This window comes from Daphnia magna, linkage group LG5, assembly GCF_020631705.1.
Source record: "Daphnia magna isolate NIES linkage group LG5, ASM2063170v1.1, whole genome shotgun sequence".
In the NCBI taxonomy this organism is placed as follows: Eukaryota; Metazoa; Arthropoda; class Branchiopoda; order Diplostraca; family Daphniidae; genus Daphnia; species Daphnia magna.
In genome coordinates this window covers 2055172-2072911 of record NC_059186.1, presented here as the reverse complement: position 1 = coordinate 2072911, position 17740 = coordinate 2055172, and the positions used below count along the sequence as shown (strand labels likewise).

General features: G+C 37.8%; 1 protein-coding gene, 2 long non-coding RNA genes and 1 pseudogene across 4 annotated transcripts; 2 read left to right on the top strand and 2 right to left on the bottom strand.

Annotated features, from left to right (window-relative positions):
* Window positions 1-232: 232 nt before the first annotated feature.
* LOC116923489 lies at window positions 233-1600 on the bottom strand. Its single transcript, XR_004394534.2, has 3 exons — window positions 1504-1600; window positions 1062-1442; window positions 233-930 (listed from the first exon to the last, which is right to left on the bottom strand). It is a non-coding gene; the product is annotated as an uncharacterized LOC116923489 (long non-coding RNA).
* A 5298-nt stretch (window positions 1601-6898) lies between these two features.
* LOC123466427 lies at window positions 6899-9720 on the top strand (annotated as a pseudogene).
* A 3347-nt stretch (window positions 9721-13067) lies between these two features.
* On the top strand, window positions 13068-16157 carry LOC116935848. 2 transcript variants are annotated; one of them, XM_045173393.1, is made up of 3 exons: window positions 13068-13393; window positions 13463-13746; window positions 13818-16157. In XM_045173393.1, the coding sequence occupies exon 3, from the start codon at window positions 14250-14252 to the stop codon at window positions 15447-15449; it is 1200 nt and encodes a 399-aa protein (XP_045029328.1). In that variant the 5' UTR covers window positions 13068-13393; window positions 13463-13746; window positions 13818-14249; the 3' UTR covers window positions 15450-16157. Both variants share the same exon structure in this region, with proteins under 2 accessions (XP_045029328.1, XP_045029329.1).
* A 1032-nt stretch (window positions 16158-17189) lies between these two features.
* On the bottom strand, window positions 17190-17680 carry LOC123472190. Its single transcript, XR_006646484.1, has 2 exons — window positions 17557-17680; window positions 17190-17497 (listed from the first exon to the last, which is right to left on the bottom strand). It is a non-coding gene; the product is annotated as an uncharacterized LOC123472190 (long non-coding RNA).
* Between the last annotated feature and the right edge of the window lie 60 nt (window positions 17681-17740).

Here is a 17740-nt window from a genome sequence, read left to right as displayed (position 1 = left end):
GTGATTTCTGACGAAATCCGTCTGCACTTTGATCACAAATGAAGGACCGCCCACCAAACATGGTGGAAGGTCCATTTTGAAAGGGGAGGGGCTTATCTCAACTTTAAAAAATAATTAAAATTACTTAAAAGCTACTAAAAAAAATACCAAGCGACTCAGCATGAAAAACTGAGTATACCCATAATTTTGTTCACCGTATTAATTTTTGGTGCAACGACCCTATTGAATTAGACGAAATGTTTCCCAGTGAAATAAAGAAATAGAATCAAGAAAAAAAATGACCATGAATGTCTAACAAAACAAACTCAAGAACCATTTATATTAACCAGTCGCTCTACAGCCAACTGCATTCGTTACCTTTTGAAAAGCGGATTAAAATTTGTTTTAACACGTCGTTTTTCTACCGACAACATTGAACGGTTCCACGGTTCTGTCCGACACTATTGTGGCAGTACCGACCATCCATCATTCGCCCATTGCCTGAGTGCAATTGAAAAGATTTCTAGAACACAACTATCACTTACTTCGATGTCGTCGAACACACCATTACTGACAGAAGTGGTATTGAGGCAAAATTCTCCATTGATTACAACAGTTAGGAATCCAATATTAAGTAAACATAGAGGAAAAACCGTTCTTGAAAAAACTGATCCGGTCCATCTTCAACTACTACAAGAACTTACTCGAGACCCATGTAAAAGATTTGATTAATTTACAATAATTATCAATTTACTTAAACAATTCTTTGAATGTAACCTTAGCAAATATGCCTCTCACAAGGGATTCACTTACCTTAGTGTATGTCCTTGCAATTTGCAATCCACAAATTCGGAAAGCTTGATAATTTCTGCATTGACTGTTATACCCGCATTGTTAGGCCAACGAGTTCAGCAAGATATCTCCGACTAATAAAGCACTTGGGTAGTGATTCTGAAACAAGAAGAAATACGTAAGATACATTCTACCTAAATAAACTAATAAACAATTTTTCATGAAAAAGACAGAGATGGACTGAAATATCCAGCTGAATGTGTCGCAGTTAGATTTTTAACTATACACACCTTCTTTAAGAAGACACTGCCTCAGTTACGCTACTGTACCAATATCGTAGATGATTTGGTTGAGTTTCTTACTCCATTCTTGTCTGCTTGCCCGGAGTTTCAATGTTCCACAGATGATACACACACCCAAGGCCTTTGCAAATTTATGATGAAAACTTTCTTTAAATCTTGTCTACGGACTAAAGAGAAGAAGAATCATTTGCATAACGAAAAAAACCAATAGCACACCACAAACCAGAAAACAGAAAGGTTTTGAAATTGCAAAAATGAATAATGGCATTTACTGTGTTTCCTCTTTCAAATGCATTTACTTTATTTCCTCTTTCGTATGTTCATCCAAACTTTTCTTTATTTTCATCTTGCAGGCTACGATACTTTTTCCTGAAAGATTGTGAAATGTCAGTTAAAATTAACAAAGAATAAACAAGAAACAAATAATTACCATGTCAATGTGACATTCCGTTTTTTGGTACTGGGACGCTATGTTACCTGTGGGAAGGTATTGCGGGAAGTGGAAGTTGGCTGATGCATTAAAAAAATGGCAACTATGTGTAACTGGTACGTTGTGCCTTCAGGCAGTCGTGGGTGTGTTGGAGGATGTTTTCCAAACTGGTGCAGGAGAGGTTCCCCGTTGAGAGGCCATTATATTTAGATGGCTATGAGCAGACCACACACCATCATTATAGGATTAGGCCATTAGGCATTAGCCATTTTTATGTTCAAGTAGAGTCCCCTACCGGCGGATCATCAAAATATGAAAGATGAAAAGCGAATAATTGTTCGTCAAGGAAGTTTTCGGCCTTTGGCAGTATGAATTTCCAAAAAGTGTTTTACACTAAGAAAAGGGTAAAATTCGGGCCAAAAGTCGTTTTACCCTACAGGGTCCCTGTTTACCCTATCTTGAAAAACCACCATCGAAAAACCCTAAAAAGAGGTAATTACCCTGTTCGTGGCAGCCCTATATAATAAGACTTTTTTCCCCATAGAAGTAGTTTTATTTCTCAATGGAATTAGTCCTTTATCGTCAGCCTTTCAGGGACAATGAGTAACCGATACCGTGGACGATAGCGGGAGAGATAATGATTGATGCAGAGGCATCGGATTATATCCTTCTCTCATTATAAAGGGCAATGATGTTAGGTTATTACTTAAATCCTCCGCAAAACATTTATTTTTCATCCTATTTTAATTTAACTGGTAAAGGAATATGCAACTTACTCTATACAATACAGTTCATTTAATCCAATTTATTTTTGAGAAATGCAGAGATTTTTATTACCTTTATTTCACTCTATTTCGTCATGTTGATCAGATTTTACTTTTTTTACTTGTTCATTCAGCTATGGTTCAAATGAAAACCAAAGTATATTGCCATTCGTGGATCTTTGTTTGTCATTTATTTACTATTATGACATGTTTTGTAAAACATTTTTTTTTAAATGCCTTATGTGCAACAATATGTAGCAACCCACACAACATTGGTAGCGTTTTGCAGTGTGAAACGCGTAATGCTGTGTTCGATTCTCTTTGGCGACTTATATCAGAAGGTTTTTGATAAAATTCGTGAATTGTCAAATTAAAAGTAGAAGAATAATTATAAGGTAGCTACACCAGCATGAGGACACATTCCTCACCAATAGCAAGAGGGAGTGTTGAGAAGCAAGAAGACGCAAATGAGAAAAGTTGGTAGACAGTGGTGGAAGGTAGAAGTAGAAATACATGTTAACATGTAATATTTTAACGATTCCTTAACTTCTTTACCAAGTAGAGGATTCTACCACCAAGTTGATGACCCAGGATGACTCACCACAGTATTGGAAAACAAGTTGAAGATCATCGGCTTAAGCAGCTTAAGACTTTTGGTTGCATATGACCTCGCATCCTGTGAGCTGATGACAGCTGCTTGCGGTGAATTGAAACAAGAGATTTACGTAATTCCACGTGATCTTCATTCACCGCAATAGCAAGAAGAAGTGCTTCCTTCCTATTCGCCAGGAGGAGGAACTAAGTCTGGCTCCTCCCCTTTTATGTTCCTCAAGTTTGATGAATACTCTATATATGTCACATCATTACGTCAAAAAAATTATACTTGGTCTTAGACTTTGCTCTATCACTTACCATTACCATGTCTTCAGCTCTCTCTGTGTTTGGGATGCAAATCCAGTATTACTGGCCGGAAGCGATTCTGCGTTGGTTTTGTCTGTCATGTTCCTGTCCATCGTCTTTGCTGTGGTGTTACCTTCAATAGGGGTATTTCGCCTTCATGGAAGGAGTTCAGCAGCTCTTTTCCGTGCGCCATGTGTTCTGGCAGTGTAGTTCAGGGTTCTAGCAAAGATGTAGCGGATGTAGAGGATGCTGAGGATGCTGTAGCTGGGAGATCGACTGATGATGTTGCTTCTGTTGCAGTTGCTGCATCCCAAGGTAGCCGCGCCAAGAGATCGCTGAAACTCAGAAGCATTTTCGACCCTTCACATGTAAGCAAGAAAAAGCCTCTAGCCATAGCTTCTCCACTTCGTCCCTCATCACCACGTCATTCCCAACCCCTCGTACATCTCCTCAGATTCATTCTCCGCGTCTCCCAGCAACTCCATCTTCACCACCTTATCCCTCTCTCCGTTGACAATGTCACCCTTGGTGAGTCTTGTTGTGTCTCCAGTTCGTTTTTTTTTGTCTCTTCTTCTTATATCGACTCCTCTAGTTCCACCACCATTACGAAGACGCAAAGCCCTACTTCAACCTGAAGAAGAGATGATCGTCGAGATCCTACCAGACATATCTCCAGCAACTGCAATCACGAGACGACCATACGAAAGCGATGGAAGAAGAGAAGAAACCTTTGTTGAACCCGACGAATCAACCATGGAGGTAAATCCTCATCTGTAATAACTATTTTCTTACGTTGCTTTATTAACTAAATTTTATCTTCAACAGTCATCGTTTGAGGACCCGACACAGCCATCCTACATGATTTATGAGGAGGGAACCAACAAATGGACTCCAGAAACTTACTGATGGATTAGGTAGTAGTTTGATAGCAACATTTATTGACTGAGATTAAAAGATGTATTAATTTCCTCTTATAGGATTTTGCTTCACCAGAAAAGACATCAGTTAGAGTACCTATACATGGCGCTGTACCTCCCGACCATCTGGAAACCCATGCAAGGTGATCGAGAACCAGAACCAAAATTATTTGTTAGACAGCTTGCTGAATTACGACAATGCTAACTTCACCCTTGTTCTCCACGACCAACCGAACCAACCACTGCCAAGAGTCCAGCGGATCATGACCGATTTCGAACGCTCTATATTCACTGCTGTCCGCAAGCACTTTGTTGATTGCCAGCACTTTGGCTGCAATTTCCACTGGTGCCAAGCCGTTCTGAAAAAGGTCAGGGATCTTCATCTTGCCACCATCTACAACATCCAGGGGCCAAATCCAGTTCGAGACTTTGTATTTTGTCTGCTGTGCCTCGCATATCTTCCTGGTAAATAACTAAAAGCAAATTTTAATCGCATGATCATAAATTAACATGTTAATTTTTATTTTTTTCAAGCTTGTAAATTTCCTAGAGTGTGCGACGCATGGAAGAGCTCGGTATCTAGCGAACTTGCCAGCATTCTACTCTGCCATGACAAGATAAAAGCTCACCGGAAGAAGGACAACCAACTGAAGAAGTCATACTGTTCCAGATATGGGCCCGATACCAAAACAATGAGGTACGTTTCATAAATTCACAAAGTCGCCAATTTTCAAATAACCCAGTTTACTTTTGTTTCAGTTATCAACAATGTATCTCCTAGAAGAAACAGTAACAGAGCTGAAGTCTTCCTTTCCCTCCGTCGTACCCTCACATGCCCTAATATTGCAAATAATGATTTGAATGACGAATTTGACATGTCTGTTAATGAATTACCTAAGTTTGTTTGCTTTCCCAATTACCTACCTTAGTGTATTTTATTTCTTATGTTTTTTGAATTGACATAATTTAAAATAAACTGACTGATAATCTAAATTGAAAAGTTTATTTAAACCAAACAGAAATTTTGCAAATAATATAAACAATACAAACAAGGTATACTTGGCGTAATTGGGGTTTGAACTCTGAGTAACAGAGGTTCATGTAGTAATATATGGCTTCCTACCGGTAGCTCCTGGCCAAAATTTTTCACACTTCTTTTTCAGTTAAAGGCCCTTTTAACTAATATATAAATAAAATATTAGAATCAGCAAATAAAAAATTGCAGTTTTCGGTTACTTACCCCATGATACTAGATCACATATAAATCCTTTTTAACCAGCACCATCTGCACTGTTTCAGGTAAAAATAATACTAAACTTCAGAACGGAAAACGCCCCCCTACCCATCGTTTTATGTGATTTGGCCAGATTTCAATATGTAAAACATAAATTCCTTCAAGCTATTTAATCACTATATAAAGAGAAGCTAATTAACCTGCACTCTCATTCTTTTTGGGTACTCGAATACCGGGTAGGGTCTCTTCGAGTATGCCTTCGATTACCATTAGCGTACTCAAAGGTTTGTATACCCCATACCGACCTTCGAGTTCCATTCCCGAGTTCGGTTACCCTGGCGCACCGAAGCCCTTCGGTTACCACTTCGAGTACGCTGAACTATCTTTAAAAGTTCTCGAGATTTAGAGAAGGTCACTCGAACGGTTATAAGTACTCGAAATTCGGTGCGGAGATAGAAAATCGAAAATCGAGCGAATTCCTTTCTATTTAATTAAATTGGCAACAAAGCAAGCCAGCAAAAAGTTTTCTGTTTACCATTTTACTGGTTATTTTAAGACAAGAAGAAAGAATGGTTATTTTGTTAAAGAATGATTTGGTTTTTTTTAATAGTTTTTATACTCTATACTTCAGCAAATTAATTTATTTTATTTAGGAACAGGCATATTGATTACAGTCCTACACATTTTAGGGAATGTTAATTCAAGAGTGCCCGTGTGTGAACAGATTACCAGTGTCAAGTGAAACCAGTGCACTCTATAGAGTGCACTGGTATAATATAAGTATACTTATCACGTAATAGTTATATAGAAACAATGTATTGGCGGCAAAATATCTAACGTGCCATATTTTCTTATAGATGCTTCATCATGTTACATTTGGCAACATTCCCATTCAGGGTGTGGTAATAATTGACAAGTCAGGCAGTCACAAATTTCTGGCCATTCTGTTTGATCTTCTTGCTCTGCTGGACTTGTTTCAGCATGTCATCGGTGGATGAAGGCATGACTCATGTCATCAGCACAGCTCAAGATTCATCTCTCATCGTTAGGATTTGACAACCTCATCACATCAACACTTTACGGTATCAAACTATATTTCATTCTTATTCAATGTTATAGTTAAGTAGTCTCTAGTCTCTAAGTTAAGTTCTAATTATATCAGTTAAGCTTAAGTTCTCTCTATTAGTCTTCTTGACATAACGGTGTAACAAAATGAGTAGACAACACAGAGGTATCACTGACCGTAAAAATTTTGGTTGCCACCCGTTTCGGCACTTTTTTCGGCACTTTGAATTTTGGTGTTTTCGGCACCAATTTTTTCCGTTTCGGCACTGCGATTGTCTTTTTCGGCACCGCCACCAGAGGTGGTCCTAAGTATTGGTATTACAATGCATGTTTTCTTAGCCACTTTTGTCCGTTTCGGCACTATTTTTGTCTGTTTCGGCACCGCCCCCAAAATTCGTAAACAATAAATTCCACTAGGTGTCGTGTTATAATATATTGTAAAATTTTGCTCACTTTGTTCTTAGACGCTTTGTTAGGAAGTTTATTCAAGTTTATTTGAAGTTGATTAAGTATATCATGGAAAGACTCACTAGATCGAGGAAACAGCCCAGCCGGTTGGCAGATTATGAGGTTAGTGGTGATTCTGGGTGGGTTGTGCGAGGCAAAGGTAGACGTGGTGGACGTGGGCTGGCTGTTCCTAATCAACTGATTCGGCCAAATGCATTGACAATCCAAGGTCAAACAGGTAATAGAATTTTGTTACATTGTTGATTCGTTTTGTTAAAATCAAATTTTGCTTAGTTCCATTAACTGTAAATGAACTGACACCAGAGGATGCCGCTTAATACCTGGAAGCCGCTCAACGACATTCATCAAGGGGATCTATCCCTGTAATGGTTGAAGAACCTAACATCATACCTACACCGGATGATGAAAGTGAAGATGGAAGGGAAGAAGAGAATGAAAGAAATAGCGTGGAGAGTGAAAGAGAAATCGAAGAAGAGAGTGAGCAAAGTGATATAAGAGGAAGTGAAGAAGAGAATGAAGGAAATAGCGAGAAGAGTGAAAGAGAGAGTGAAGAAGAGAGTGAGCCAATTACCTCACCCACACGAAGTCGTCGGCGTTGTCGTCGCGTGATAGGAACGCCTTCTCCAGGACGTCGTTGGGAGGAACGTCGTCGAGCCCATAATCATTCAGCCGAGAGGCAATCTTTGTCAAGGAGTCAAAGCGAAGAATCAAACGCAGATATTACCAAGAGTGATCTATCATTGGGCGAAGAAACACTCGCTCCTGTGACTGAGGGGTCTTCTCAGCAACGTAAACGTCAGCGGGCTACACACATGCGCTGGAAACTTGTATTTAAAGCAGGAAAGAAGTAAGAAATACTATTCATTGTTCTTTTCGTTTTTTTTTTCTAACGTGCTATTTTTAAATCTAGTTTAAGTAATATCCTTGTTGACCGCAAACATGGATACAAGTTTGGTGTCTGGAAGGTGCTGAGTAATGGTATTCTTTATCGGTGTAATCATCGACCACAGCAGAATCTTTGCCAATGCACAGTTTTGCAATCAGGTACATACATCGTCTTATTAAAAATTTCTTGTATTATTTAATGCTTATTCTGATTTCAGGCAATGCAATCATCCAGCGAAGAGTGCACATTACTTCCTGTCCAAAACAAGAAAATATATATGAGTCGCTAGTCATTTACAGGGACGCTAAGCGTGAAGGATTGAAAAATAAGGGGAAATCTGCTAAGGCCATTACCGACCCCATCATCGCTAAGCACTTTGCATCAAATAGGAGAATGAAACTTGTGAATAGAACACAAGTCTGTATATCAGTCAACATGGCTAGGTATTTTTACACATTTCTTGCCGAAGTATTTATTTAAAAAATTCCAAACTTTGTTTAGAGCGAAGACTCGTCCAAAAAATCCAAAAACACTGGATTTTTCATTTGAGGACGATGGCATTCCGGATGGGCTAAACTTTCATGACGTAGTAACCGCTAAGCGCAGACACATAGTCTGTTTCACTAACAAACAGGCGCGGCTATAAAAAAATGCTAAAAGATGGTACATGGATGGAACATTTAGCATGATCAAAAAACCATTTATGCAGATGTGGACGATACACGCTTTCATTCGATATGGAAACGAAAAGAAAATGGTTCCATTATGTTTTGTCCTCATGTCTAGTAGAACTCAAAAGGACTACATACGTGTGCTGAAACACAAAAAAACTATAATTCTCGGTAACAGGTATAACCATACATTTTTTATGACTATGAATGTAGTAATTTCGAGACATTATTTATTTGTACAGTTACGCCATGAAAGAATGTGTCGTTGATTTTGAGAAGTCAGTGTGCCTGGCTATTGAAAAAGAGTTTGGTATTTGTGTTAAAATATTTGGATGTGGCTTCCATTGGACTCAGTGTATTTTTCGCCGCATAAAATCTTTGGGTAAAATAAGAAAGACAAATTAATAAGTAAAATTTTGAAATATATTAATGAATATTATAGGTTTAATAAGAGCATATCGTACAGACATGCTAATTCGTGGGATTTGCAAGTGAGTGTGAATATTTCTATATTTATTGTGGAACTTAACAGATGTATTTACTAACTATTGCAGGAAAATGATGTCTCTCCATCTCCTCCCACATAGAAAAATCCCTACTGCCTTTGCAAATTGAAGATCGGCTGTCTGGGAAATTGAAAACAGGGAGAACCGAACTATGATGCGAAAACTGTACAACTACATGGAAAATACCTTGATCGACAGCTTGCTTTGGCCTCCTAAAGTTTGGTCGGTCTTCATGCAAGAGGTATTAAAAGAAAAATATAATTTAAAACATTCAAATGATTACATTCACTCTAACATGCTTTAGGTGAGAACCACTAATGACGTTGAAGGCTGGCACACAAATCTAGCAAATCACGCTGGACTTAGCATTAGCAGTAAAGGCCTCAACCTGTATATTCTCCTCGAAGTTCTCTACGAGGAGGCTATACAGGTTGATATATACACAAAGATGCTTGAACAGGGTCAACAACTGAGAAGACAGCGAAAAACTTTCAAAGAATTAAATTTAAAACTGTTTGGTTTGTGGAACGACTATTCCAAACAAAAGATAATGACCGCAGAACTTTTAGAACAATGTGCAGATATTTACACAAAGTTCAACGCAATTAAGTATGCAAAAACGGCGAAAGATGCTCGTCTCTTTGAGTTAGAGACAGAATAGAAATTGAGTGTATGAACAAAATTGTATTGGATGGCTCAAAAATTAGAAATACAAAGAGAACACTGTGTTCACCAAAAAATATTGAAACATTTCACCAAACCCAAATCGGTTCGGGTGTTTACCGAAAAAAATGACACATTCCATAGTGAACACTACCCCGAACCGTGCCACCGGTTCGGGTGTTCACCAAAAAAAACCCACAGTGAACACTACCCCGTGCCACCGGTTCGGGTGTTCACCAAAAAAAAATTCAACATTCCAGAGTTGTTCAAATAATAAATACAACAAGTACTCACAAATAAAATAAAGCTCACAAATGAAATCCAATTTGAAGAAATATCAGCAAACACCACGCGAATAAAAAAAGGAAAAAAATCAAGAGCTCCGCTCTGTTACTACGTGACCACGCGACTGACAATTTTACGACAGACAGCATAAGCATAAGTCGAGTGGTGATGGTGGCGCTGACTTCCAGAACCCATACAGCTGGCGCCACTAGTGGCCTGAACAAAGTGTAAAGTCGACAGGCCTGTAAAGTACCGAAAATTTTCAGGCCACTGGCCTGAATGTCTGGCATCCCTAATGACCTGCAACATAATTTTTTTTGTTGTGCGGAAACGGACACAGTTGGTGCCGAAAGAGACACAATTGGTGCCGAAACGGAGAATATTAGTGCCGAAACGGAAAGATTTTTTAATAAACGAGGAGATTTTAAATACAAGGGGGGACCAAGCGTTTTATATGGGTGCCGAAAACACCAAAATCGAAAGTGCCGAAAAAAGTGCCGAAACGGGTGGACACCAAAATTTTACATGCTTTAAATGCAAGACTGTAGTCAAAGGTACTATTAGCTGTTTGTTTACACATTTTAGACACACACACAACATGAAAACTTGTAGGTCTGCACAAGGTAACATCAATCTTATTTGTAGGCAAAACAATTGTGTTATTTCTTTGCAAAATTTTAACGATTATCGGAATCATCTGTTAAGGTGTACATCTTTCAAAAGTTCCACAGAATAATTGTTGCCCGAGTCATTCTCATTGATTGGGGAAGACCATTCTGTAAATATTATGGTATCAGTTTCGGATTTCAGCGAAGAACTCGGGAGGGTGGGGGGGTCTGACAAATCTGATGAGCTAAAAACAGATTTCTTTGGCAAGCTTACATTAGATATGAGAACCAAGTATAATGTTAGTAATTCTGCTTCGGATTTTATGACACAAGAATTGCAAGAATAGCTGAAGGGCAGGGAAAAGTCTTTAGAAGGTGGTGATGATGGACCGCCCGCTAAAAGACAGAAATTGGAATTTGACAGTTCCGACTTTGTAAACAGTTTGTTACAATTAAATACTCAAAAAAAGAGAACTCATTATTACAAGTCCAATTTTAATTTAATACAACCTGAGGAACTGTTTATAAATTCCAATTTGAAAACTAGAATGAGTAATGGAAGCATAGGAAATCAGACCAAAAACAACACTTTTCAGTATATGTCCATCAAAAAGCGATTGACTGCCTTGTTTTCTAACGATGGCTTTAGGCGCCTTTATTTCTCAGAAAGTCGAAGTCAGGATGATTTTGTGCGTGGAACGAAAGACAGTAAATATGTACAAGTTCATCCTCTTTTTTCGAAAACTCCTACTGCCATTCGAAGTCGAAGTGACTAACCCACTTGGTTCTAAAACAAAAGAACATGAGCTAGCTATGTTCTGTTTTCGAATTTTAAATTTACCTAATTCTGAGAATTCTAAACTTGCAAATATTTTCCCTCTTGCCATTGTCAACAGTATTCACGTACAAATAATTCTTTTGATTTTGCTTTCTCTGAATTTCTTAATGAATTAAAAGAACTTGAATCAGAAGATGGAATGCTGCTTGGCATTCCTGATTTCACAAACTTTAGAATTAGAGGGACAATCGCTGGTGTATGTGCAGACACAAAGGGCGCTCATGAGATTGGGGGATTTCTCGGACCTTCTGCAAATAGGTTCTGTAGGCTTTGCTTAATCACTAGGGAAGAAATAAAACAAAAAAGTTGCTTTGATCAGTTAGAAATGAGGACTAGAGAAAATTATGACGAAGCGGTTGAAGCTTCTGCTAGCAATCCTGAAAAATCGAGTGACACTGGAATCCGTTCGTGTTGTGTTCTGAATTGCTCAAAATATTTCCATTTCGGCGAAAACTTAATTTTAGATGCCATGCACGATTTCTTGGAAGGCGTAGTTCCGTTTATGATAAAACTTTTTTTAAGGCAACTCTATTCGTGTGGAACAACAAAAATTTCTGCAGCAGAATTAAACCGTAGAATAGTACTCTTTCATTTTTCATTTTACGACCTTTCTAACAAACCTTCACCAAAATTTACTGATGCCGGAATCCGAAAAGAGGGTGATTATCTTACCAAACAACGTGCATCTCAAAATTGGTGCTTGATTACAATGTTTCTTTTATTAGTGGGTGATTTGATTAAGGAAGACAACGAGTATTATATTCATTTTTTACAATTCTTGGATATTTTAGATATTCTCTTTTCCCCCAAAATAGCACTGGAACAAATAGTTGTGTTGGAAGATCTCATTAGGCAATTTATAGAAAGATTCCGCAATTGTATCCAAGTGTGCAACCAATTAATAAATTTCATCACATGGTACACTACCCAGAGGTAATTAGAATGAATGGCCCTCCAACTAATTACTGGTGCATGAGGTTTGAAGCTTTCCATAATATTGTTAAGAAACTAGCAATGACTAATTGTAATTTCATTAACTTCGCAAAATCTGCAGCTTTTCATGTACAGAGTATATTTTGTGCTAATCTGTTAAATCAGGATTGTTTTGAAAGCGACAAATTAGTTGTTGGCCCAGCAGAATCGGGAACTTTGAAAGGTTTTGTAAATGACTGCAGGGGCAGCTCGCCTATCCCCGATGACGGATTGGTAAGCAATGCCAAATGGATTAAGTTCAATGGGTGGGAGTATCGAAGACATTCTGTCGTTCTGCTTACCCCAAGTTCCGACACCAAAGATGGACTGTTGGAGTTTGGAAAAATTTCTAATGTTTTGGTCCACCACGGCAACCCATTTTTTGTCTTAACAATCATGATTACAGACAATTTCAATTCTCACTTTCATTCGTTTGAAGTTTGGAGCCCAGAGACTGAACAGCAGCGGTAGAGTGCTTATTTTCGGCCTTTTCCAGTACTTTAAAAATACTTTATACGAAAAGCATGAACGTAAGCATTTGAAGCCTACTGAAAAGCAAATAATAATGCTTTTGTTCCATTTAACATACTTATAAAATTGTAAGTAGGAAGAAACACAAGTATTTTGTCTAAAATAAGTATTTTTACCAAAAAAGTGATTTGAGTAACATACTTAACTTACGATAAGCATCACTGACCAACTTATTTATGCCGAAAATGATTTCCCGATGGAAAAATATAAGTATTTTGGACAAAATAAGTACTTTGAAAACCATATTTCTACTTAAGTCAAATAAACAAATAAATCGATGATACAGCAATTACATCGATTATTGGACTTGTCAAATCCTCTATTATTTCTGCTAATAGAATATGGCTGAAGCTTCGTGCTGTTCAATGTGTACTTTATTTATTCCTGAAGTTCATACTTGCCCAGTGAACTTCTTTAATCATGTGTTCAAACAGCAACGATATTCAAAAAATTTTTATATTGCGTGCAAATATCCTGGGTGCAACGCACATCATCATGTTTACGAATCTTTCAGACGTCATTGGAAAAAAGAACACTCAGTTCGTGTTGTACAGCATCAGGATGCTGCAAGAAACGTATTTGGTAATTAGTGATGCACGATGGTTTACATTTCATTTCTTTAATGAATAATTTCTCCTTTACTAAATATAGTTCCTGCTGGAATGCTGGTAACTATCGAAGAACCCTCTACATCTCAAGACACCCTTTCTAATACAGCCGAAGGAGATGGTTTAGAACCAGAGTTGGACGCATCAGGAACAGAAACGGAAATATGTAACATCGAAGAACCTACAGCAAAATCTGATTCTCAGCTGGTGTGGGAAGCTGGAATTTTACTCGTGCTGAGACAAAAATTTTATCTTCCATTTGAGGCATTGCTTTTTGTCTCAGAAGCCATCCACGATAACTACCAAAAGAGTGTTACAACTATCCATGTAATTATCTCCATAGTTTTTTATATTGTGTTCAAACTGTATAATAATCGTATACTTCCCCACATATATAGGAACAGCTAAAGGTATTGTTGACACAAGAAGTAACTGGCTCACCATCTTTTCAACAAACGTTTGAAACACTCAGTCATCAACATCAGCTCACTCGTTACCGGTTAGAAATGCTATGGAAAAAGTATTTCCCAACAATTATGCCCCAGTCTGTTATTTTAAACGAAACGGAACCATCATACGACTGGGTAAGTGACCCAGAATTTGGCTTAATAATTGATGAGGTATTCGAGACGGGGTATGTAGTGCCATTTCTAGATTCCTTGCAACAGTTTCTTTGTATTAAGGAAGTCTATGACTCCGTTATGTAAAATTTCAGTTCCCAAACGACAGACCCCACCGACAGTTATGCTGACGTGTGGGATGGTCAGTATGTTAAAAGTCTTCCAATTTATATTCAACATCACGGGAACTTGTTAGGTATTCAGTTGTATATGGATGAAGTTGAGTTGGCGAATCCATTAGGCAGCAAAAAGGGGAAGCACAAGGTCTCTGTTTTTTATTGGACTCTTATGAATTTGCCCCCAAAATTTCGCTCGTCGTTACGTTCAATAATGTTACTTGGCGTTTTAAGCAGCGATCTGCTTAAACAGCGTGGAACTGCCGTATTTCTAAAATCCTTTTTATCTGATCTCATTTTTTTGCGGGATGGTGTTATACTTACTGTTAGGAATGAAAGTCTAAAGTGGTACGGGATATTGTTGCATTTCGTGGGGGATATTCCTGCATCAAATTTCATTGCTGAATTCAAAGAAGGCGTCGGTGCAGCAAATTTACCTTGTAGATCGTGCATGATCATTAGAAATGACTTGGAAACTATTCACTTAGAATCCGATTGCATTTTACGAAACAAAATTTCTCATGAAGCGCAAGTTTCACAAATCGAATGTGCTGAAAATCAGACAGCAGCTCAAAAAGATTCAATTTCAACTCGTTTTGGCGTAAATTGTCGATGCATTTTTACAATTTTAGAATATTTTGACGCAACGAAGTGTTTTATGCACGATCTGATGCATGTATCCAACGAAGGAATTTTGAATAAAGAAATTGCTCTTTTACTGAAATACCTAATCGAACATCCGATAATAAAACTGGATCTAAATATTGTAAATTACAAGATATCTACAGTGAAAAGCTCTCGTGAATGCACGATCCCTCCACCAATAAGAAAGAACGAGGTTTTAGAATTAAAAAAATTTTCGTTTTCATCATCTGAAATTTCTAGTTTATCAATGTGTCTAGCGCTTGTGTTGGGTGAATTTGTTTCAGACGACGATGTACACTATGCCAACTTTTTGTTATTGCTAGAAATTTTGGCTTCGCTGCAAAGTTATCAATTTTCTGAGCAAGATTTGCAAATGCTTGCCAAAAATATTGAACTTCACAACCGCAATCATGTCCTTTTATACCCTAAACCTTTGGATTCTGATAGCAAATCAATTACTCCTAAACATCACTCTTTATTGCACTTCATTAGTCAAATCAAAATGTTTGGTCCCCCTCGGTATTCCTGGTGCATGCGTTATGAGTCGCTGAATTCAAAATTTAAAAAAATCATGAGACGTAATAGTAATTTCATAACGTCCCTTTCACTATGGCTGCACACCATCAGAAACTCGTTGGCTTATACATGAAAACTGACGGCGAAGGTCAGTATTTTTCTACAGTTGACAAGTTCTGTTTGAAACATCCATCTCATTCCCCAATTGAATTTAATCATGCGTGGTGGTCATATCTAGTTGTTCAAAGAACTGATATGAATGGATGTTTTACATTTCAATCTCTAAAATCTGTAACAATTGCTGGAAGACTGTGCACTGTGGGAACTGTTTTTGTACGCCAATTGCCTAACTTAAATACTAAAGCAGTTTTTTTTAGAATTTCCGAGGCTGTAGTGAGCAAACGCATTTTATTTATAATGGAAGAAATGGATACTCTGTTTTTTTGTCAACAACGATTTTTTTTCATTGTTTCTCCTCTGAAAACTTTCGTTTTAGTATCTCTGAAGGATTTGGTATTTGATGCCCCTCTCCATTCTTTTAATTATTTCAATGAACTCCATGTTTTCCCTAATTATTATCAAATTATGTAAAAGTGCAATCATGATGTAAAAGTGCAATCATGTAAAAGTGCTTAATATAACATTTCTTTAATTTTAATATAATAAAATCAAGCTATTCCTCCATGAAAGGGTATGGTATTTGATGCCCCTCTCCATTCTTTTAATTATTTCAATGAACTCCATGTTTTCCCTAATTATTATCAAATTATGTAAAAGTGCAATCATGATGTAAAAGTGCAATCATGTAAAAGTGCTTAATATAACATTTCTTTAATTTTAATATAATAAAATCAAGCTATTCCTCCATGAAAGGATAAAAGTTAACACTTTATTGTTTTCCATTTTTTATGCTTGAAATAATTGCAAGATAAAAACATAGCACAAGTATTCAAGTATGTATGAATTCTTAACAAATGGCAACTAGGTTTTAATTCCGCTACAGCAAAAGTGGCTTCCCCGTATGCCCGTATTCATTCAGCTTTCAGCCATTGACAGTTTGCTCATCCATTTTTTAATGGTCACGCCTATTACCCACCGGCAGCCGGTGGGCGCTAACGGCAAAAATGGCTATTACCCACCGGCAGCCGGTGGGCACTAACGGCAAAAATGGCTATTTCCCACCGGCAGCGGGCAATGTCGCAAAAGGCGCAAATTTCAAAAGGATGTATTTTAAACGTAAATAAAACATTTTGAAATTGCAACATCTTTTTGATTTTGGCGTCGAAAAATCCGGAATTAGCGCACGAACTTGTAATTAAAGTTTTAAAATAAAAATATGAGTTTTGCCCTATCTCCCATGTACACCATAGGCCTGCTATACTAGCGAACTTAGCGGGAAATCTTACAGCCACTTCGTAAACACAAGCCATTTTCAGAGGGATACAGCAATCGTGAACCTCGCTAATATACAATGATTAAACTATAAGAAAACTAAATGGTGAACAGCAATTTAAAAAAAGAGACCAATTTACTGGTAAATGACAGCGGCATACGTAAGGCGGTATCCATCAACGGAAGGCAGGTAGATAGGAAGGGGGAAGCGCCGACGTTGCTTGTTTGCAATGACGGTGTTGGTTGTTAGCAGTTACCGTCCCAGCGTCCCTCAGTGGACGCTGGAAAATGACGGAACCTCTTTGATAAAATGATCCTATCAGAATCCGAGGAAGGAAAGACGAAACTTCATAAGTAAGAGCAAAAGTGTTTTCTTCTTCAATAGAGTTTTTTCACTTGCGCAACAATGTCGATACTGAGTGCTCTTACTAAGTCGAAGACTTTTGACAGTCATTCTGAAATTGTTGATTGGATTGAAGGGTTAGAGAAGGAAAACGTTTATTTGCGGCGCGATAGAACGGAATCTATCAGGGTGTACAATAAAAACCCCAAAAATAAGCTAAAATTAGATCTTAGCTTGGGGTACTACAGGATCCAATACATTTGCCCGCATTTTGGATGTCACCAGTCTCGTGCCAAAAAGGAATTGCGGCTGAATCAAAATGTAATGGCCAACGGTTGTCCGGTGCAAATTCAATTTGTCTATGACTCCGACCAGCATAAATTTAAGATCACCAACTTAAACTTGGAACATCAGAATCATCCGGTATCTGAGGAGCATGTGAAAACCTACGCCAGGAAAAAGTAAGTTGATATTTTCTTTTTTTCTATTTAAAATAATTACTTACCTCGACATTTGATTGAAGACATATGCCATCTGAGGCTTTAATCTTTGCCAAAGATTCCCTGGAAACGGGTGCCCAACCAACAAAATTGCGTATGATGCTGCAGGAGAAGTTCGGCACGCATTTTGCAAAGATCTGATAAATATAAAGCAGTCATTAACAGGTAAGCTTAACTTGAAAATATAGC